This window comes from Homalodisca vitripennis, chromosome 2 (assembly GCF_021130785.1).
Source record: "Homalodisca vitripennis isolate AUS2020 chromosome 2, UT_GWSS_2.1, whole genome shotgun sequence".
NCBI lineage: Eukaryota > Metazoa > Arthropoda > Insecta > Hemiptera > Cicadellidae > Homalodisca > Homalodisca vitripennis.
In genome coordinates this window covers 98,686,360-98,711,179 of record NC_060208.1, presented here as the reverse complement: position 1 = coordinate 98,711,179, position 24,820 = coordinate 98,686,360, and the positions used below count along the sequence as shown (strand labels likewise).

The 24,820-nt window shown below is 32.1% G+C and overlaps 1 protein-coding gene across 4 annotated transcripts in view; it reads left to right on the top strand.

Moving 5' to 3' along the window:
• The window catches only part of LOC124354410 (testis-expressed protein 2), a 91,163-nt gene that overhangs the window by 18,124 nt on the left and 48,219 nt on the right, over positions 1-24,820 (top strand). The window contains exons 1-2 of one of the 4 annotated variants that reach the window (XM_046804840.1): positions 2,534-3,159; positions 16,344-16,419. The exons of 1 other annotated variant lie outside the window; for it this stretch is intronic. In XM_046804840.1, coding sequence (XP_046660796.1) covers positions 3,118-3,159; positions 16,344-16,419 — 118 coding nt within the window. In that variant the 5' untranslated portion in view covers positions 2,534-3,117. Of the gene's footprint in view, positions 1-2,533; positions 3,160-16,343; positions 16,420-23,977; positions 24,033-24,820 lie in introns of those variants that run through there. 2 more of the 4 variants (XM_046804843.1, XM_046804841.1) reach the window with 2 other exon arrangements.

Below are 24,820 nucleotides of genomic sequence, written 5' to 3'. Positions count from 1 at the left end.
GAACTCCTCCTTAACGACTGGACCGATTTTGATGAAATTTTGTGTGTGTTTTCAATGGAATTCGAGAATGGTTTAGATTCACAATTTGGTCCACTAAAAAATGTTTTTTTAATTAATTTTTCATTTGTAAGTAGTTGTTGATTTTGGAGTGTTTTACATTGGATCTGGCAGACTGCACTACGACACATTATGTGTAAACACGTAATACAAAAAGAACTGATGTTTAACAGCTGTTAACACTTTCAGCTGAAGTTCATCAAAAAGGCAGAAACATTTGTTTACATTTAAAATTTAGAAAATTATTATTGTAAAGTGCTTGATAAGTAGTGCAATGCAGATTGCATACACGAAGTCATTGGCTAACTTTAAATTTAGATTGCACTAATGATCAATAAACTATATAATGCATGAAAATACTATTAAACGCTGTCATAAAAACCACCTAATGGTACAAAGCCATGTATGTTTGCACATAAGGTAATTGAATTTGATTAGATTGAAGGTAAATGAAAAGAACCTAAAGAAGACGCTTTATGATCGAAATTGGTTTTCGTTGATACATTTTCTTGAAGGCACACTCCTCAATAATACTGGAAATATCTTAGACAGATAATTAATTTTAACAGACCGAATTTGATTCTTTATAACCTAATTAGTTTACAGAGATTCATCCATATAAATTAATTGTTCTGAATAACTTATCAAGACCTAGCAAAAACCATGAAAGATAGAGGCAGGAAATATGGTACATACCTTCATAATGTGCCCAAGAGGCTCACGAAGGAACGACTATCAATTATCTCAGCAATGTTTAGAATGTGATAGAAAAAGAATACGTGAATATAGTGTACAGTTTTTAAACGGGAAATTGCATACGCAAGCCGTGGGCAACTGCTAGTATATATATACAGAGTAAGTTTTATGTCCCGGCACACCTGGATATAATTTAAACGGCCCGAGATATCTATGTGAAACCTTGACCCTACCTATTATAACATATTTTTTTAATTTTTCAAGTTGTAGAAAACGTTCCCCCCCTTTCCTTAAGGGGGGTAAAGGGGGGCAACTAAACATTTTCAAATACAAACCCCTATCATGTGACCCCTCATTTTAAAGGGAATAAAAAAAGAAATACAATAATGCAAACTAGGGGTCTCTACGTTTATTTTAACAGATGCTATGATAAATTTACAATTGAGTAAAGGGGGGCAACTAAAAATTTTCAAATACAAACCTCTATCATGTCTGAAGTTTTTACACACGTCTAGCACACTGTCAAACAGCCGAAGGTGAACAGTTTGAACACCTGTTACATTAAAACTGGTAACTGTTTTTAGAATTTGCGTTAGTGTTGACTCATGTTACGATAAACAGGACGAGACAGTTACTGATTTTATTATTGTAAATTTGTCATAAAATCAGTTAAAATAAACGTAGAGACCTCTAGTTTGGATTATTTAATTTATTTTTTTATTCCCTTTAAAATGAGGGGTCACATGATAGGGGTTTGTATTTGAAAATTTTTAGTTGCCCCCCTTTACCCCCCTTTAGAAAAGGGGGGGAAATTTTCAACAACTTGAAAAATTAAAAAAATATGGTATAATAGGTAGGGTCAAGGTTTCACATAGATATCTCGGGCCGTTTAAATTATATCCAGGTGTGCCGGGACATAAAACTCACTCTGTATAAAATGATATATATATATATAATATCATTAGGATATTAATTTAATTATTCAAATTATTTAGTATTTTGTTGATTGTATAAAAAAATTAATGATGGTCAAATATAAGAATGCACTAAATTTATAACAATATACACTTATGTTTGTTCAATGTTAATTATGGTATTGTTTTCTGGAATTTATCATAGAACATTTAATAACAATAATGCATTTAAATAAAATTAAATATTTGTTCTATAATATTCATGTCAGTTTGATTCGTATTTACTTAGTTTGGTATTTCTCATTTTAAATACTACATTTTGTATAACAAAGAGCTCATTTATATTAACAATTTTGTTCATTGTTCTACTTAACTTTAAAGAAATAACATTACTTATTTCAATGTTTCTTCATGAAAAAAATGTTTTACATAATACTAACATTAAAAAATTATACTGTACATGGATTTTATTTTGAACTTGTTGTTCTAAAAGAAATGTAGTTAAACAATCTGTGTGATGAAATGAAATGAAATAATTATGACCTAGTGAATGTCCATAATGGGAATGGGCTATTATGGCTGTTTTTAACATCTACATCTGAGAAAGTGAAATTCCAATGTTTGAGTGGCCTTCAAAAACTAAGTATACACATATTCACTGGGTCTCCTAGACTTCCCACCACTCTTATTATTTTCAAAGGTTAAGAATTTTCAAATCTCGTTTAAAAATATGTAATAGCATCAATTTCAGGCTTCTTTTTGATGGATTTTAAATTTAATTGTCGAAATATAGTTTAGTAGATAAAGTAAGGGCAAGTCAGGCATTTTGAATGGGGTTACCCATTGAGTGGTATTTGAAAACAATTGATGATAATTCGAAGATATTGACAAGCCATAACCAAGGTACCAATAAAACCAATTTCTCACCACTCAATCAAAACTATGTTCTATTTCAACAAAAATGAAGTTATAACTTTATCTGGACACAACATTTGATTGAGGCAACGCTTAGGTTATTATTTTATTGAGGACTTTTTTTACAAACGTTGAATTTTTATAATTCTTTTTTATCAAAAGGCATTGCTTCAATGTGGAAAAATTACTATCAGTGGCCGTTGTATAATGAACACCAAGATCGCAAGATCTTTACTGCAGCCGTAAAACTTGCACGTCAAATTGTGTTTGTATAGCCTGTGGTTTGACGCAGTTCACACGTCATTTACACTCAACAATGTCTCAATGTTCTCCTGAACAGGTTCAGTGTTTTAAGAACTGGCAATGACTTCTCTGTTAACTTTTCACCTTTTGAGTGTTTGACAATATTTGAGCATCGTTAGTGACATCAGACAGAAATAGTTTGTACCTGACAGTTGGCAGATAATATGTGGTATTTGTGATAACAAGGCAAACCCGTTGTTTTGTTATCAAACATAGTTCTTGGGCTATCGAAATGTTAACTGAAATGTATGATGACATTTTGCTAACTTTTCAGGTGAGGAATTTAGTTATAAAAATATTTATTATATTTTAATTTTGGATTACATTTTTTTGTGGTATCTGCATGTGCAATGTGCATCTTCAGAAAGTAATTTTTCCAAAATATTAGTTAAAATATCTAAAATTTCTTTGTGGAAAGTAAAGACGATAAACTGTGTTTGAACAAAAAATTACTCTCTTTAATAAATTAATTTTGATGCAATCAAATATTAAAGTTTGTTTTGTAAACACTATTACTTTTACATGGTTTGTTTGTGTCCTATATACTGCAATAATTAGAAAAATTATTTAACAGCCCTTATTTCAACATGGTAATTTCAATGAAAATATGCAAGCATTATTAATTGGGATTACTGAAAAAGTTTGGAAATTATACAGTTTGTTTATTACTTAGCCAAACTTAACCCAATAGATACAGAACATCCAGACTGCAAGTAACTATTTTGTTTTCTGCTCTCCCATTACAGATATCGGTCCAAATCTCTGTTTATATAGATATTATGTTATCTTTTAAAGTTTCATTTACATAATAAAACATTTACAGTGTTAAGAAACATATCTGTTTAAAATAAACATGCTTATTGTATACATTAAATTATTCAGTAATTAGTATTTTAATACATCAGGTGAGGTAATACACTGTAAAGTATATCGTTATGACTCCTGTTGCTAAAGATGAAATCTGATTTCTGTCAGTCAGGATGTATGATAATGGTCTAATGAGTTGACCTAGAGGGTTTTAAAACTTTCTTTACATCAGTATTGAAAATGCTTATCAGTGGTCCATTATAAGGCCTGATTTCTTTCTGTCAAGTAAGTGGCCTTGGCGATTTTTGTGTTATGGTTAATCATGTTGGCAATAAGAAAGCTAAGAATAAATAAAATTAGTAAACAAACAGTGTATACTGTAAAGGTTGGTCATATGACATTTTTTTAGTAACTCACCATCAAATGTAATGAAGTTTGTTGGGTTTGTTGGTTTCATACGAAGCTTGAACTTTTTAGCTGAAGATTGTGACATACACAATAGTGTGCTTATTGTCTTATTAGACTACTTATCTTCACTCAATGAAGGTTTTTTCACATTTAAAATTAATTTCTATGGTTTTTAAAATGCAAATGAACTTGGTTTGTGTCTGCTTGTGTACAGAAGATGTACAAGGAAATTGTACTATGTATTCATATATTTGAAATGAGTCACTATGAAGTTTAATTAGCTGAACGTTTAGAGGAGTCTCTCCTATCAGTTGATGAAATGAGATTTCCATCTTTGTGTGTGTGTGAATGTCTTTATACATAATAACTTTTGAACGAGATAACTTAGAGGGTGGAAATTGTTAAAAAAATTTCACCTCTACTACCTATACCTGTATCAAAATTGAAAATGATAAATATTGGTCCATTGGAAGTCATTCTTCATGTCAGATTGTTGTCTGTTAAAGGGCAAATGTGAAGCCTGATGTGCGTTTAACTTGTATAAATCGTTATGTTTTGGACTGACCTACAATGTTTTTCGTCTACTGTAATCCATAAAAACCCAAATTTTTTATAAACATCGTTTTGATTGGTAAATATTTCTGAATAAAATGTTTGTACTGTACATGAATATAAAAACGGCCTAAAGGTGACTTCCAAAACCACCATCAATGGTCAGGCAGGCGAGCTGCTTGCAAGGATGGGATCGCTTAGCGGTCACCCATCCAAGCAGCAGCCACGCTGGACGTTGCTTGATCTGGGTTATCTTGCACTAACCGATGTACACTCTACACTGCGTCATTGTCATATGTTCTGGGACTTATTTCAAATAAATCAAATCTAGAAGCATTTCAATGAATAAGTAAAATCAGTAATAGTAGTTTTAGTTAAGTTCTGTTATTTCAGCAAGTTAACTCAACAATAGGAGTTGGGCTATTTGGATGAGGAAAAGGAAAAATGATTTTACTTACATAATCGGTTTAACCTTCTAAGTGATATAAAAACTATTGTGCATGACCATAATAAAATGCAATTAATTATCTAGTTGTGAAAGTATACAAGTAAATATATATTATTAGTAAATTTATAATTCATTACTTCAATCAGCATAGCAATCAGTAGAGAGCATTATTCATGCTGTTCGAGTCGCATTGACCATATAGCATAAAAAACCTCACTTTATTAAAACACTCAGACAGCTTCAGAACCTGTTTTCATTAGTCAACAAGTTGGTCTCAGAAAAGCAAACCCCACTAGTTGGTGTCAGACAGACAGACACACAGCCTTATACTTTGTCTATACACAAATACATTGTTTGGTGTGTTTAAAATGAACATTCATGTCAGAATTATTCCATTTAGTCTACATATTTGGCTGTCATCATGGAACATAGATTATGGGCATTATCTTGCTATCAGGCAGGCAGATTAAAAAATAGACTGCAAGTTATGAATATATTTACTAGAGATATTTCTTAACAAAATGAACATTCATTTGGATATGTTCCTGCAAAAACACATATGTTGAAAAGTAGTGAAACAACCTAATAACGCTATTTAAGTTTTAATATTTTAAAATTAAACTGTGCACATCCGTTTTGAACCTATTGTAACATTTTTGTTCACCTCATAAATAAAGCTCCCATAATGAAAGGCAGTTAAATAATTTCAACTATTATGCCTTGGCTATGGATGTATCATGTGACATAACTGATAAAGATATATTTGTATGTTTATTGGATAAAATGAGAGAAAATTTTGTTGAGGAGCAATTGGTTATTTTGCTATTGATAGGAAGAACCCAGGGAGAAGACATGATCAAAGAGGTGATGGATTATTTTGTTAAATATGAGTTGATTAAAAAAAGTGTTTATCAGTAACTATCTGCTGTGCACCAACAATGGTTGAGTCCAAAAAAGGATAAGTTCACATATTTAGAACCAATGCAAAATGTAATGGAAATATGATTTCCTACCATTGTATCACATTCATCAAACTGTGCTCTGCTGCAAACTCAATCCTAATCTTAAGAGAACAATGCAAAAAATGGTGAAAATAAACTTTCTTCATGGAAAATCATCACTGAAACATTGTGAATTGAAAATATAATATATCTTGAGGGAGTGGACGTTCAATATGACAATCTGTTTTTGGATAATAATGTGAGATGGCTAAGCAAAGGCTGTGTTTTACAACAATTCTTCACCATTTTAGAAGACTTGAATACATTTCTTTTGAACATTGATCAGATATCAACCAATACATGCTTAAGTTGTATTAGCGATAAAAAAGTGTAAATTATATTGCTTTCTTATCAGATATTTTTAAACACATCACTGATCTGAACATTAAACTTCAAGGCAAATTAAACTTGTATCGGAACTCCTGACAGAAGTAAAAAGCTTTTTGAGCAAGCTAGATCTTTTAAACATCGATCTTGAATATGAACACCTGCACTTCCCTAATTAAAAAAAAATTAGGAGTGACAACGAGTTTGACGTTTGCCAATTCAACATGTTCATTAAGGATCTTAGCTCGGAATCTGAAAACAGATTCACAGATTGAAAGAAAATTGATAATGTCGTCGACATTTTCAGTAAAGTTTACTCTCTGGATCCTGCTGCAAATATTTTTGGGAGTAATAAAGCTAATCTCCAGATGAAAATGATCGATCTCCAAGAAATACACTTTTAAACTCAAAAAAAGGAAGTTTGTTGTTAAGAGTTTTTGATAAAATTTGTTTGTACTAATAAATATCCAGAATATAAAAAAATTGCCTTGAAACTTTTCACTTTGTTTGGGTGAACATATGTTGTGAAGCAGAAGTTTCTAAGATGAACTTCATTAAAAAATAAATACCGAAATAGATGAACATCTCCAAGATTTAATGACAATAGCCAGCACAAACTTTAGTCCAAACTTCGGATGGATAACTCAAGGCAAAAAATTTCATTTTTCTCATTAATATTTAAAAAACCCATGATACTTAATTTTGTTTGTAATGTTTGTTTTTATTTAATAAATAATGTTCTGGAACCCATTTGTTTTATTTATTCATTGATATTGTATCTAACACATTTTTAAATAGTATAGTGTATTATTTCAATTGTTAAGGGGGTACTCTCCTTTCAGACCGCATGACGGTTATGTTATTTTAAAAAAAGGACCCTCTAATGAAAGTAAACAATATACAATAGACAAACTTCTTTATTTACATATTCTTTGAGAACATAATTGCGTCAACAGTTTTACATAAATGGTTAAAATATAGTTCGAATATAATTTGTCTTGATTAAAATGTATATAAGGTTAAAACCAAGTAAGGTTAGTTAGGTTGTTTCTCCATATGACAAATTCTTCCAAGGTGTAGAAGGTGTGCTCCAGCAATCCCTCCATGAGATGCTTGTTGAAGGTTTTGTCTTACCTAAATTGATTTTGATGCCTAAAGTAATCGGTCAAGCATTGCTTTTTCAATTACTTATGATATTGTAGATAAGAGGGATATGGGTCTGTAATATACTATTGAGGTTGAGTCCTTTTTTAAATTTTGGATGATTTCAGGACTTTTGGGAAAATAACTTTGTTAAAGGGTAGGATGATGATGTGTTAACGAGGGTGTAATCTCCTCTCTGCAATGTTTTTAAGTAATTTTGAGGATATCTCGTCCAAACCTGAAGATGGTTTTGATTTTAAGCCAGAGATAATTTTTGATATTTCAGATCTTGTGGTTGGGTTTATTATGAGTTCGAGCAGATTTTGCAGTTCAAATGGTTTTGTTTCTAAATTAGGTACTGTATTATAGTGACTTGGGGTGTTATTTGCAGCTGTACTAATTTTGGTTATTTAGATGCTGTTCTACCAGAAGAGGAGCTTTAATCAACTTCTTATCTATTACCAACTCTATGGGGGTTGAATATCCTTTGTTTCTGCATCTCTCATGGTTAATTACATTCCAGGCAGCTTAATGTTTGTTCTTTGAATTTTAAATATAGTTTGATGTGGTTTCTTTCTTTAAATGCTTTAATCTAAGGTTATAGTCTTTCTTTGCTTGAGCTAAAGTTTCTTGCATTTCACCTTGTCAGCCAGCTCCCCACTTTGGACCTTATTTTCCAATGCCTAAAGGTAAATATTTTTAAGTCTGCATGCTTCTTGATCAATTGTATTTTTGAAACTAATTCCTCTTTTTAGTTTAGATTTTATCAGGGCAGGTAGAATTCAGGGCCCAGTAAAGTATGTGATTAAAGTTGTCATATGATTCGTCAACATGCAAACTGTTATAGAACGTTTTCTTGTTGAGATTGGGAGTACTTTATTTTGAGTTTGCAAGTTTAAATGGCAGATCTGGGCAGTGTGATCAGATAGACCAATCAAGATTTCTGTCTTGATGTCGTCATTGTGAATGTTAGTGCATATAAAGTCAATAGAAGTTGAAGTGCTGTGTGTGACTGGTTGGTGGAAGACATAGCCTTTGGATGTTATGGCTAGGCAGCATGTTTATTAATTCCTTATTACCCATATTATCGGTTAAATCATCTACATTTATGTCCACCATCACAACAGTATGACATTTCCATGTTGGTATCATGTCCAGTGTCTTGGATAGGGCGTCAAGGTCTATGTTTAGACTATTTTTTGGGGATCTGTACACTCCTAAAAGGTAGGTTTGAGTTTTACCAATGTTAATGTGGGTCATGGAGAGTTCACAGACTTTTTTGATTGTGTTATCTATAAGTTGTACATTTTCAATTTTATTTTCAAAGCTGTCATTCACGCAAATGACCACACCGCCTTTTTTTGTTAACTTCTCTTGAGAAACCTCCTGTAAGAGTGTAGTTGTTGATTCTGGTACTAGTCAGCTCTTTACTTCGAAGACCGTGTTCTGTCAATAAAACTAAGCTGGGTTTGATGTTTCCAGTAAATCTTTTAAGTCTATTAGTCTTCCTTTGGAGGTGGTTTATGTTTTGGTGCGGGATTTTAAGCTGTCTGTAGTTTTTAAGGAATTTTTGAAGACCTTTGTTTTGTAATGGTTTTTGCTTGACTTTCCGGTTGACTGATCTAAAAAACTCTGTGGTAATTGGATTGTTGAATGAAATTTGGCTGATTTTTTATTAATACTCATAGATGTCTTGTCAGAGTTTTCTAAATAATTTTCAATTGTTCCTATGTCCCTCTCAAAGAATTTTTCATATGTTTCTTCCATCTTCAAGCTCCACTGCTGTGACTGGTGGCTTTATTGACCCCATTCTGTTTTTTTTTTGGTCAAATGAAGGTGGTTTATTACACAGTTTTTGTGGAGAATAAGTGTTGGGTTGATGGACCTGGAATTTGATGTTTGTGGTTGGAAGTTACAGGATGCGTCTATTTTGTTTCAAAGTGTTGTTGGTTTCATGTATTTACTTTGGCTTGTGAGCATAGTTCTTTAGCAGTTGTGGGAGCTTGCCTGGATTCAGCAACTTGATTTTTTACAAAACTATTTCTTTTCCCACTTTCAGATGTGGTAAGCTTTGGGTTTATAAGTCTATAGACTGGACTAAGAGAGCCATCTTGGGACTTTTTTCTCCCAATTGGCCTTTAAGTAGCATGACTGTGTGTTTCATACTGTCCAGTCTCTTTTCTAATAGAATGATCTATTTTTACTTTAGTGAGGAGCTATATGATGTTGTTGGTAGTAAAAACTGTGGATGCATATCAAGTTTTTGTGACATTTTAGAATTTGATCGTTAGTTTCTGAAAAATTTGATTTTGTTTTGTAGTGATTAAGGATTATATTTTCTGATTCTGAGATTTTCTTTACTTGTTCTTCGAATAGGAGGGACTGTCTAATGTGTCTTTGTACACATATTTTATTTCTCCGTAAAGATTTTTTATTTCTTGTACATGTTCTTTTTCCTTTTCTACCTGATCTAAAGTTTCTTGCAATTTTTCTTGTAAGGCTTCAATTTTGTGCACATACTTATCTTCCACCTCTGTTTGATCTTCAATTCTTGGCTTCCATTTCGGCAAGTTTAGCTTCTAGGGCTGAGTTACGGATGTTTAACTCATCAACCTTTTTTTCCAGTTTACAGTTTTCTGCTAGGAGAAGGTGACATGCCTCAGCTGTCGATGTTAGGGAAGTCTCAGGATCCGTTACCTCTTGATATGTTCTATTACTTAGCCTTGTAACTCCAGATAGCTGCAGTGCTGTTTTCCTTGCCTTTATTTTGGTGTTTTGTTAGGCTCTGTGTTTTCAAGGAGGGTTATTTTGCTTACCCTAAGGTCACAAAACTTGTCTCTGGCAGGAGGCTGCCATGAGCAATATTGCAGGGTGCTGAGTCATTACAAATGTTACATGTCCAGGCATTTATTTCATCCTTGGTCAGTTTTTTTCAGACTTTTATCAGTTATGTTAACGCAACTACCATGGTACCACTGTTTACAGGTCCTTATACAGAGTATTCAGAGTATAAGTAATTGGTGACCCCTGCCCTATTATGATAGTATAAAATATTTTCTATGTTTTAGTAAGTTTAATCATAACAAGTGTTGTATAATATTGTTGTATATTACCAAAATTTTAATTAGAAGTAAACAGTAGTAGTAGAATATTAAATTTAATAATAATGTTTCTAGTTTTTCATCTAATTTTATTATGATATGACTTAAACATTTTAAAATTATGTTTAAAGCATTAGACATGCTTATTTTTTTATTATAATATACAATAATATTGTACACTGAGGATTGTCAATATTTATTTTTCTACTTTTATATAATACAAACAAATTAAAAAGTAGCATATAAAACTTTTATATTTTGTGGAAGTGTATACCCACACCTTCAGGAAGCAAAAGTTTTAAACATAAACAAGTTTTAAATGTGCAACAATTTAAAAGCACATCAACTTTTAAAAGCCGTTAAATCAACTGTAAAATAAAAAAATCACTAAGCAAGAAGATAAAATTTTTTTAATGATAAATGAACACTTATTTGGTGTAAAAGTCATAGGTTCTATTGCCTTAGTAGTTGATTGCCTTGGTTTGATCTTGCCTGGCCAGAGACTGACCTGACAACACTCCCCCCCCCCTCCTGCCACCACCTGTCAGTGTTGGTTTTGGAGTATATTATTCTGTTGTCATCTATTTGCTGTCCTTACTGTTGAGTTAACACGTTAGCTGCCATGGAGGTCAGATCTGACCGGCAGTAAACTAGCCCTAAATGCCACGCTCATATTACTGCCCAACCCCGAAATTGCCAAGTTTCTAAAATTATTTTATTCATTAACTCGAATTGTTTTGTTAGTTAAAATTCATTTTCTGTCAAAACTGCATTGAAATCTCTTGAATATAATGCAATTTGAGCGTCGGCCATATCTGGCCGGCACAACATTTTTCGTTGTGATTTTTCATTAAAAATAACACTGCCGCCCAGATCTGGCCGGCACTATATTGCTCACTGTTGCGACTATTTTGTGCGCCGATGTTGGTATCAGTTAGGGCTGCCGTCTGCCACTGTCAGCGCTGTCAGCCACTGTCCTGCGCAGTAACCATTGCTCGTCCGTGCATTCCACTGCGTTCCCGCCATAGTGTATTGTATCTTCTAATAACCTATTGTGCGTGCGTAATCTTTTCTTTTAACCTAGTTTGAACGAAACTAAACTTGTGTAAACGATTTCATTATGAGTAGTAGAGACGTAAATGAAGAACAAATTCAAAGACTTTTGGACTGTCCAATGTCCAGTGAACCAGACCCTCAACATGAAATTGAGGAAAACATAGGTTCAAGTGTTGACGACACGGATGAAGATCCGGACTTTTTGCCAAGTGAATCGGATCATGACAGTAGTGATGATGAAGGCGAGGCTACAATGGAAATAGAGACAAATGATATGAACGGTGGCGATTCTGGTGAAAATGACGGAGAAGTGATGATGGATGAATGGACTGAATTTAAAGGTAGGCAACAAGAATTTCTTTTCACTTCTACTTCTGAGTACCATTTAAATATGGCCAATGATGCTAAACCTGTAGACTATTACTTAGCTTTCATTACTGACGACATTATACAAATGATGGTCGTAGAGACTAATAGAAATGCCAGTAAAGTATTGCGAGAAACGAGGTTGAACCGAAGTAGTAGACTTAATAAATGGGCTCCCACAGATGATGTAGAAATGTGGAAGTTTATTGGTATCCTCATATGGATGGGCTTGTCTAATCATCCCCGCATAACAGACTACTGGTCTGGCAACATTTTGTATAAGAATACTGTTGCTTCTCAAGTTATGAGCCGAAACCGTTTCCAGCTAATGCTACGCTTTTGGCATTTTAACGATCATGCTGCTGAGGAACGTGATGGGCGTATCGCAAAGATTTTGCCCCTAATTTCTAAGATGAACGACATTTTTTTGAACAAGAAATCTGCTGGCCAAGATCTTGTAATAGACGAGAGCATGATTCCCTTTAGGGGCAGACTGTCATTTCGACAGTACATACCCAACAAGGCCCACAAATATGGCCTAAAGATTTTCAAACTTTGTGACCAGCAAGGGTATACCTATTGTATAAAAGTTTACATGGGTAAAGGGACCATCCAGAATGAAAATAATGAATTAGTTTCAACCTCAGTGGTCATGGAACTCATGGAACATAACTTGGATAAGGGACACATCTTATATGTAGATAATTACTACACATCAGTGCAACTTGCCAAAAATCTTTTAGCTAGAAGAACCCACCTTGTTGGTACTGTGAGAGCAAACAGGAAAGGTCTCCCTGCCGATGTTATGAAGGCACAAATAAAAAAAGGAGAAATGAAAGCCCTTGAAAATGAAGATGGTATTGTAGTTACCAAATGGAAGGACAAGAGAGAAGTGCGAATGTTGTCCACCAAACATGAAGTAGAGTACGTTCTCACAGGAAAAATAGACAAAAAAGGCAATGACATTTTTAAGCCATTAGTGATAGTTGAGTACAACAAGGGAAAGATGGGCATCGATGTGTCTGACCAACTCTCATCTTATAGCACTGGTGTTCGAAAGTCAAGAAGATGGTACCATAAAGCAGCAGAAGAAATAGTTCTTGGAACCGCTGTTGTAAACTCTTGGCTGGCCTACACTAATGCTGTGAAAGCAAGACCTACAGCAGGCGGACATCAGAAAAAGCACTGCATGTCAATTACAACTTTTAAAGAAAATCTGGCTGTTTCACTTATGGGTCTAGATAATAACACTATTACTCCTGTAAAAGGTACAGGGCACCATTATCTGACTATATCTCAAAACTTTACTGGAGAGGGAAAGGGTAGACACAGGGTCAGAAGGTACTGCAAAATGTGTTACAAAAAAGCTGTACAAGTGGACGTGATGTGGCCAAGAAACTGGGCAAAGTGAACACATTTTGTGAGCAGTGTCCTGAGAAGCCATACTTATGTAAAGACTGTTTTCGTGAAGTTCACAAATAACATGTTTTATAACAAAGTGTCATGTAATTATTATCAATATTGCAAATTTTTACAATTTTATTTTATTTCACAACTAAATATTTTACAAGGAAATGTACTTTATTGAAAAAAATGATAGTTAGGTTTAATATGTCTGATTTATGTAAAAATTAAACCAAACATTTGTAAATCATTGGCTGTACCTTTATTCAATCCTTGAACAATCACTCCATCACGTAAAATGTGTTTCTAACAAGAATTTAATTCATTTTGTAAGTATCAAAATGATCGATATTACGTAATAAATACTGCCGGCCATTTCTGGCCGACACAATACCATGACAACAAGTCAATATTTGAGTATTAATTTCCCGCGCTAAAGTAAGTAGACAACAACGGGAGTCGTTTTGTAGGTAAATAGCGATATTCAAGATCGCTAGAAGTTCAACAAATTGACTGTAGACCGCAGCACATAGTAAAAAAACATAACCTAACATAACCCTGCTTTTTGATGTTGCCGGTCAGATATGGCCGACAGAAAGTCTTACCATTATATACGGTGCCGGCCAGATCTGACCTACATGGCATTTGAGAGAAGTTTCAAAAATACCTTTGGCAGCTAACGTGTTAATCATATCCATGCATTAATCATTTTGGCTCATAACTCATTCATATAAAAAAAATACTCTTTCATACATAATTAATTTTACTTTTCTATTTTGGTTACTTTTTTTGAGAAAATCTTAAACAACTCATGCTTACACAGAGACTATGCTGTCCATGTAGTCATTCCTTATAATATATGTTTTGTCAAGTTTTATTCAATGTTAATTCGTATTGAATATTACGGTGTTACTTTTTCCTGTCTCATTTTAGATATCTTTTCTTGTTCTTTTTATTGTATTCATTATGATGTAGTAATACTAAATGAAGGAAGGAATTTGATTTGATTTGAGTTTCTGCTTTGATATGGTTGATTTGGGGAGACCAATAATTCTGACATGTCACATCATTGTCAACTCTGACAATGTATAATATAATTTTCTGATGGTATAAATTTTTAGTCTTTTAATTAATGTATTATTTTGTTCTGTGCTCTTAGTCTTCATCATTAAATAATTGTCTACTTTACAGATAAATGATATGAAAATAATCTTTTTCCATAGCAACTATTTTATCACAAGAATGTAATCCTTATGGTAAAATTAGAATTATCATTAAAAATTTTTACTGTTTTAAGTAAAGTCTTGGTGGAAAAATTCACCAATTGAATTTAAAGGTTTAGTCTATAAGTATTTTTAAAGATTATTTTTAAATTTGGTAATATTTTTGAAATGTTTTCACATTAATGCTAAACAATGTGGTAGTTAAAACCTATTATAGTAAACATTTGTGACTTGTCATTGATTAACAGTTCCAGTGCTGGGCCTGATATTTAAGTGGTCATCCTTAGATCGTTGGCAGTTTTGAGTATTTTGAATTGTCTTAAGCTAAAATCATACTCCCTTTACACTTAGTTTCTTATTATTACCATATGGCTTTGTCTATGTACAACTTTTGTTTATTTTCACTTATAATAAATATAGGCTGTCAAGGATAAGAAAACTTATGGTACCACCAAGGCTGAAGTGACAGGATTGACCGAACTAAATCAGGGTAAAGAGAAATCTGAAATTTAATTTCTACATTACATATTTATAACAAAATTAACTTAATTGGCAACAAGTTGATGTTAAAAATATGATTGTTTTAAGTTTCCTACTTTAATAGATTTTTTAGGGCTTTTATTTTAGACAAATATAGGTAGACTACCTCTTCACCCTTTCCATACCCCTACGTGACTGCCCTATTATGAGATATTATGTCCAAAAATGTCATTTAATGCTTGTCAATATAACATTTTAATATTGACACGCAAGTTCAATGACAGTTTTAATACATTAGACACCGAAACGTTCATTTAACACTCTTTCAATATAGGCTACCTGGACTGTAGGCTCCGTTGATTAGTGGTATTTCAGTGATTATGTCTCCCTACCATTCCTCCCCCTCCTGTAGATTTAGCCCCCAAAATTTGAAGCTATACATGTTGAGGCATTTTATAAATTTGTGACTGGATATTGTTGTTTAGTTCAATTGAAACAAATATTTTCCATACACGTCATGTTGTATTGAGCATTGTATTCACTGTATAGAGCTACAAATCATAAATTTACTTAAAAAAATGTTCAATTAATGTTGACTAACTTCTTTTTAACCAATATAGAATAGAAATGGTTTCATAATTATCTGCAAATAGGATATCTAAAGTTGTTTATCAACCACAGGATTTTAAATAAAACAACACCTAATAAATTAATTTAGTGGTTTGAATTTTGTTTGAAATGTAAATTAAAATCTATTGATTTTTAATCAAACATCTGGTGGTAAGGGTTTATAACGACAAAAAGTACTAATAAACTTATAAAACAAGCTTTGAATGTTATTGTAGAAACAATAGCTAAGTTAATATTGAAAATTTTATTGTATCAAAGGTTTAAACTGTATTACCTTAAAGCATATGTTCTAAAATGGAATAGAACTGTTGGCATATAAACCTATGCAGTGGGGAAAAATTAATTAGTTAAATCAATACAGGAAGTTGGATAAAATGAGACGGTAAGAGGATGAACACATGTAGTAAGTAAACACAGTGGCTGTGGTGGTGTAAGCCATTGTTCAGTATCTGTCAGCCATTGTTTTTTACATTGTACATGCAAGACTTTAAGCGTATGTTCTGGTTTTGTAGCGAGCGCACAACAGAATGAACGTGCGTAAGCGCAGCCCGAGCGCAGGCGTGATCAGTAGCCCAAGCCGACAGAAAGGTAATCCTGTGCTTGTTGATGTCAGTTTGCATTTGAAAGTTTAAAGCCGCTTTTTCACAATTATTTTTAGTTTGCACTATGAAATAACAGTGTAATTAATCTTAAGAAAATATACTCTAAACCGGTAATTAGAAAAAATGTTTCATGAAACTGAGCTTTGTCCCCCAACACCATAAACTTAGTTTTAAGATACAATATTATATTGATCATTTATGATTTCTATTGTGTTTGGTCGTTAAAGTGATCCAATATTTAATCAGTTTACTTTTAGTTTATGTTCGGCTAGAACGTATTTCAGTTTGAGTCAGTGAACTGAAATATATTTATGAAACGTTATATAACACATTGTTATAGCAGTGTGATAATCAATTCCAAACTTGTTTCCATTAAAGTATATATTTTCTTTCAATTGCTTGCATTTCCATTAACTAACCAAAGGCACTGGTATTATTGCACTTGTGTCGGCAAGGAGTATATTATTTTGTCTGTGGTTATGTACCCAGAGTTGGAGAGACAATAAAATAGTTACTAGAAGTATTTCTTAGTACAAGTTACTTTCATTCTTCACCTAAAAATAAAAAAATAGATAGCTTATTTTGTTGCAATCTGAATAGTAAGTAATAAAATAGTAAATAAGTTCAATTTTTGAGTTTTTATGGATAAGATACTGTACTTAAGTTCTTATTGATTGAAATGACCTTATAATAAGGCTGTTAAGATGGCATGTTTGTGTATTTAAAATAAAAAATGTGTAAAAAAATTCATAACTGAAATATAATCTCTAAAGTTGTATAATCAATAATATATTTAGTAATATTAGAAAACATGTTACAACAGAACAGTTTTCCTTATCCTGCTGTCTTGAAAAATGTTGGCAAAGACATGACTTCTTGAACTTCAACCGTACAAATTCACCAAAGTAATATATTCAAAACCGTTAACCTTCTGAGACAAAAGTTCAATAAGATTTCTAGTGTAATTATGCACTTCCATATTCACAAAATTAAAAAAATCTGTAATAATATTTTGTTGAGTTAATAATATTACAAAACAAACACAATTTTAATTAGTATTACAATCACATTAATTTGCTAATATTCTATTAAGTGAATGCATGAATGCATATTGTTGATTAATAACAACACTTCATAGTGTTATCAGCTTCATCTAGAAGACACCATAATTTCTGCTTCAAGCTCAGTTTAACTTTCATTGTTCTTTGATAAGAATGTAACATTATACTTATAATGTTTCTTAACTAGATTATTTTGAAAACTATGATACTTTTTATAAAAAGACAACATTATTGCATCTTTGGGGAATATGTATATTTAGACTAGTCTCCTTAACCAGTAGAAATAATTGTTGTGTAATATAAACACCAAATAAGATAATTAAAGGTTTTTATGAAGAACTTCTCTTTTTAAATCCTTTGGTTGCAACTCTGATATATATATTAAAGGTTTTTGGACATTTTTATAAACATTATATGTTACAGTAATAACTGTATTAATTTAATCTGTGAATGAGTAGTTTTAACCACTCTATATCACTGAATAGTTCTATAGATCTTGATAATTAATTACTCTTTGTGTAGTGTTGGAAGTAATGATTACTAGCAGTTAGTTATTCACTGCTTTGCAAGTGATTTCTTATTGAATAAGAGGTACGTCATGGGCATAGTCTTTTTTAATGGCATAATAAACACATGCTAACCTTGAGAGTCATCTTACCATCAGAGTTTAGCAAGTTAAATATTTAAACTAATAATACATCATCAGTTTGAGATTTCAAGATGACAGTCATATTAGAAAACCTACCTTTCTTCTGAATAAGCCGGAATATATATTTTACATGGATAGTGGACCTCTTTTACAAGGACCAATACTTGGCCCTCTTCTTTACCTGTGTTACATTGAAGGAGTCCCAAACTGTTTGTCTGCCATTTCTCAAAAATAACCTATGTTTGTATGCAGATGATGCAAATATAAAATATCAGGCAATTCCCAGGAAGACATTGAATTATTAGCAATGATTGAATTATCCAACATTAAACAGTTTTTAAATTCTAATAACCTGAAATTAAATGCTCGAAAAACAAAACTTATGAACACACGCTTAAGGCAATCATGAACGCAGTACACTCTAATGTATTTTATCGACATTGAATTGCTTGAGGAAGTAAGTGAAACAACATTTTAAGGACTAACAATAGACAAAATTTTTAGTAGTTAAAACTCTCATATTGATAAATTATCATTAAAATTAAATTTAGGTCTATATGCTCTAATAAAAAGAATGGCTTACTTGTGTGATGAAATCACAATGAAATAAATTTACTTTTGCACTTGTAACATTGAAATATATTATTTGGTATCTCCTTACATGGAGCTACATCTAATTTGAAATTAAATAAAATTTTATTACTTAAAAAAAAAATTAGAATAATTCTTAGCTTAGGTTATAAGGATTCTGTAAAGAATAAATTTAAAGATCTCAAGATTATGACAGTATATGGCCTTTATATATTTCAAATGATAATTTGTATTAAAGAACACTAGTCTGTTATCTCAGTGGAAAATAAAGGACATTGTTATAAATACAAGAGGTTGAAAAGAAGTACAAACTGGGCATCACAACTTACATTCTGATGTTGTATAGAATTGCTAATGCAATATTATTAAAATCTATAGAGTCAAATAAAAAATTCAAAAGTTATTTATACAGTTTATTGATTAATATAGCACCTTAATCAGTAACAGAATGTGAATCGAAGGTAGATGTCTGCTAGGTAATATATGTGAGCAATAGTTATGAGTAAGTGTTTGTATGGTTATTTATTGTATTATTTTATTCTTGTTATTTTATTTTAGGCTGTGTGTGCGTGTGCATGCATGTGTGCGTTATGTGTGTGTGTGTGTGTGTGTGTGTGTGTGTGTGTGTGTGTGTGTGTGTGTGTGTGTGTGTGTGTGTGTGTAACATTGTTTTAATCTTAGTTGTATAATATAGTTATAGTATTTGTATTCATGACACTATTCATTGTATGCTGTACAAACTTATGAATAAAGCAATTTCTGATTCTGATTCTAGCATATTTAATTTTGTATTCTATTTCTTACTTTTTCGCAACTGACAGTGCACCTGTTTGCCTGTTGAATATTAGTGTGTTGTTGTTCAAATGTTTTGTGCAATAGAGATTTTACATTAATGGAATTTATTGTTCTTTGGAAAAATTTTGAGATTGTTTTATGTTATTTCAAAACTGCGATCAGTTGTAAAAATGACCTCAGGACAGAAAATCAATTGCTGGATGAACAATGTTTCTTTCTTGTCTGACAATAATTTAAAGCAAACAAAAATAGTCAAATAATATAAATATTGTGAGATTTTAAAGATCTAAATAATACTTTTTAGTTTTTCAAAAATATATATTATTTCTAATCATTTAAATCAAAATAAAAATTTATAAAATTAACATATTTAGCTGTGATAAAATGCAGAAACTTTACAAAATACCATATAGGTATTGTGATCTGTTGGAAATGTACCTTTAAAATGAAGATATCTTGTAAAACTATATAATCAAAATGAAATGTAAAAAATATTTTGAAATAAGAATAGAGCTGTATGTTAACTAGGGACCTTAAGAATGTCCATGTAAAATTTCAATGCATTAGGTCCAGTTAATACTTACGTGATTGAGTACACATACATATAAACACACAGACAAGACACCAGAAGATTTTTATATAATGGTATAGATGAAAGCCATTTTGTTAAATTTTAAGCAAAATTAAGTCTTTTAGTTTATATAAACATCACATGGTTAATTTTAACATCTAATGCTAAAACTGCAACATATCAATAGTTATCTGTAATGAAAAAATATTAATTAATTTGTATTTAATTACACAAAAATTATATGTATTGTGCATTGTCTATGTCAGTGTTTTCATTAAATTACAACAAATCAATTGGTTTTCATACTAATCGAAGTTAGTGAGTTATTAAAGAAACTAAATCGACAATTTAAATGTCTAAATCCTGCTTAGTTATCTTTACCTAACAGCCTAATTTAGTGCATTTCTATTGTTTTTTATATACATATTATATATGTATTTGTGAGGTTTTTTTTAATATGGAGCAAAACTGATTTAAAGTATGTGATCATTATAGCACAAGATAGGGAACATCAAATAAAAAACTTATTTAAAAAGAATGACGTCTTGGAACTTTAGTAAGTATTTCTTAATGGCAGCTAAACAGTAATTCTTGGTTTTTTAGGCCTTGTACCAGTAATAGCCCCACAGAGAACTGTATATTCTGTATCGAGTGGACAAGGTTGCCATTTAGTTTTTTTTTTAAATTTTCAACCAAACTTGAACAGCATAGAGTCAGAACTATTGACAAATCACTGCTCATCCCTAGTGTAAATTATTAGCCAACACTTGCTATCTCACTTAAGGAAATGAACTCATTTGGTGGAGCCTGAAAAGTGAGTCATATTCTGTTATATAGCATGTCAGAAGCATTGTGTAAAAAGTCTAAGTAGACTCTTAGTAACATATTTAACACACAACATTTTTTGTTCTATCCAGTTAGTTATGATAGGAAAGTCTAACTCATCAAAGGAATATTTTCTACTTCCTGCCACTATATGTTTAAGATGAAATGTTGGCTATAAAGTTATACTGGGTGATAGCAAAACTGTCACTGTAGTAAGTTTTGAACAGTGGCAGGAATAAAAATTAAATGTGGATACTTCAAGGTCGACTAATCCTACATTTGGACGTTTTTGAAATAATAGCCCTTACTTAAAAATTGTAAAATGGTAACCTGCCTTGCCTCCTTAACAAAACATAATTGTAAAAAAATATACAAATTTTGTCATAAATCAATGTGTTTTATTTTTATACATATTCTACATTAAAAATGAATCATATTAGAATTGTTTGGAAAATAAAGTATTTTAAGTGCTTTAAACAATCTATAAAGCTAACTATTATTAAAAATAATTTAAGCAATGCAATCTCCATAAAGATAAAATATAAGATAAATCTCTGCTAAGAACTCCAAACAGAATCCAGTTGAGGGTTGAGTACTTCAAATCTGCAAATTGATAAATTAAAATAATATAATATAGCTTTTTGCTTAGGTAGCAAAAGCTAGGCTGCCCTTAAATAACATAAGTGTTTTAACAGCAAATCTTTTGCAATATTTATGACTTTTGCAAAGTAATGTTATTGATTTATTGATGTTATTGATAATCTACAATCTGTGAAATACAATTTGCTCTTGAGAGAATATTCTATCTCTAGACCAGCTAAGGACCTCATAGTCTCCAAAGGTACAAATTATTACATATTACTTGTAAGACTTACTACAAGTAATACCATACTATTACTACTACTACTAATCTAGTACGTGCATTAGCATTTGTCCAGCAACACAAAATCAATACCTAAATCAGAGTCTAAAAGGACACCTTTCAGATGTTATGCCTTTTTTGATGAAAATCAGGTTTACAGTTTCCCTCATCTGCTGAACAGCTGCTCTTGAGTCTCACTTAAGAAATTTCAGTCCACTAAACATTAGATTAAGCCACTGCCACAAGCATCGTTCAGCATGAGGATAGTTAATGTAAGCACAGGCACACGCACATGGTAGTGATTTTGTGATGCTGGACAAATGCTAATGCACGGTCAGTGTATTTCACTGATGAGTGGGGACTCACTCACTATAAACCCCAATCAGGCCAAGGCACCACTCATGGGTCTGCTTTCTCCATTACTTCAATAGGGTGCCTACTGAAGCTGACAGAGGGCTCCCACAGTATGAATCCGTCAATTGGCCATCACTGAGGCTGTATTAGTTTTCCTAGAATTTCTTGATTTAGCTTTACAAATGCAAAAAACTATTCCAAGCCTGTCTGTCAGAGACCAGTTTCTGAACAAGATTGTATGGTGAGAATCGACGTATAGTACTCTTGAGCCCCTTCTTTCGTTTTGTTACATTCTCAACTTTCTATAAAATTATCCATAGGTCCAGTTTCAGGAACGAGCCCTGCACAGTTCCTATCCTGTTCTCCAGTTGCAACAGTTGTGTAGTTCAACCTTCTATCCTTGAGAAAGCTGTTAAGAATCCTCATGAGGTAGGCTAGTAAGAACGTTAATGTCTCCCTGCAGTGTGGTCAGCATATCAGTCCAAGTATTGCTAAGTTAAGAGCGTTCTGCATGTCCAGTGTGCTCCACAAGACCAATCGGCACATACTGTGGTTCCCACGCTCAACACCACTAGAGCCGAGCGCCTTTTGGCACCATGTCTGCCTGACAGCCCTGTACAATTCTGCCTCAGCGAAGAAGGGAATCCTCCTAGGGTTGACTGGAATGTCCTTGTATTCCCTGATTGCATGGGTCGGAAACAGGGCATCCATTATGTTGTCCATAAGAGAGGACGTAGTCTGTACATTGCAACTTGACAGCCCAGTTTCCAAGGGTCATTAAAGTCGTCTCTCTTAACATCCTTTACTGCCACTCTATACTGAGTGACACTGACTACTCTCCCTAATATTCTGCAAGTTAAGGCGTCTGCTACTGACAACGTGTTAACTTGTTCTACTCATTGCACTAACTCTTAGTGATTGCTTGTTTCAAAGCTCGCCCACTGTTCATAACCCCTCAGCTCCAAGCATTATCATACACTCCTACATTTAAAGATTGTGGATTGTCAATATACTAAAGTAAAAAATTCTCCTTGGCTTTTAATATTCAAGTATTCAAAATCAAGTAGAAAAACTCAGGGATCAATGATGGAACTTAGAGGCACTTCATGTTTATTTATTTAAAGAAAAGGAAAGAAAATGGATGCTTCATTTCAAAGCCAGTCGGACCCCAGAAGTTTCACTGAGGTTGATAAACAGGAACAGTCAATATTCACTCCAGCACTTAAATAAGATTTGTTTGTAGGGTTAATAGAAATCTTCTGGAAAAGGGTCCAGCCACAGAATAGAACAATCAGTCTCTGCTATCTCAGTAACTCCAAAGTAGCTGTGCCAAGTTTTTGGAGACTTAATTCATTCTTTTTTTTACTATGTTGTGTTAGAAAATCAGTTCAAATAATTTAAATACTTCTTAATTTATCAAACTAGGTTTATCGTTGGATTTGGTATTTAAACTTGGAAAGTTATATAACGATATGTTGTAAAATGGTATATGTATCACATGTTGAGGATATCTATAAATTATTAGTATTCAAATATTAATATTAAAATAATTCTTTATTGTAGTATAATTAGAAAAATTACAAGCAGATGTTATAATATGCATGGTCTAATTTCATATAACATTTTCTTATTAAAATATCTAACAAAATATTAAGGTTGTATATTTAATAAAATAGTATCTTAGAGATCAACTTTACCAAAAAGACTTGCTCTGAATTAACATATTCAAATAATTGTTTCTAAGGGATTTGTGTAGTTTTAAAATGGTTGGTAGTTTATACAATGTTGCTGCAATTTTCAAAATTGCCACTAAACTTTTGTCATTTTCCTTTTCAGATTCTTTTTTCCTTCCTCTCTCCTATTATTCCTTGGTTACATGATAGAAGCCATGGTAAGGTTAAATAGTCGACTCTTTCAACAAAATATTAATATTGCTTGCTTGGTTTTTGATTTCAATTTGTGTTATCTGTTTCAAAGAGATGCTGGGAGAAAACACCTAATAGACAGGTTACTAATTTTTGTATAGATAACGTTTTCTTTGTTTATTTTTGTGTACTTAAAGACTTAACTATTGATTTTTAGCCATTTATTAGTACCAATAATAATGTATCTCTTTGTTTTAACTCTTTGGAGACCATGTTCCAACTTATCTGAAGTTTGTGGTTTTAGTGAATTTGACAACCTTCCAATATGTTGGAAGTTACTAAATAAATAGTTAACATAAATCCCATAACGAAAATGAATGAAATATTTGTGAAACACCATAAATAAGTAATGCAATCCGTGTGGTTTCATAAATAATACATGGTTTGAACCTCATATATTATATTTATGATTGTGCATCTCTGTGTATTTGGTTCCTCTATATTAACATGACTGCTTGGTAGTAAACTAACAGCCAATGTAAATTTTCTTGAGAATGATACTTTTAGTAGTGCATAAATATATTCTCTGTAAACGCACATACAGGTTGTGCTTAACATATACAATTTTTTAATTCTAATTTTTTAATACACATCTATAGATATGTACCTGTATTTTTAAAGTTAAATCCATACCTTCTGGAAGCCCACCATAATTAATAAACAAAAATAACAGGTTGAGTCCCTGGGAATCGCTTCAAAATATCCAGTGTCTTTGAATTCCTTTGGTTTATTGGGTGGTCTCCAGAGGGTTAAA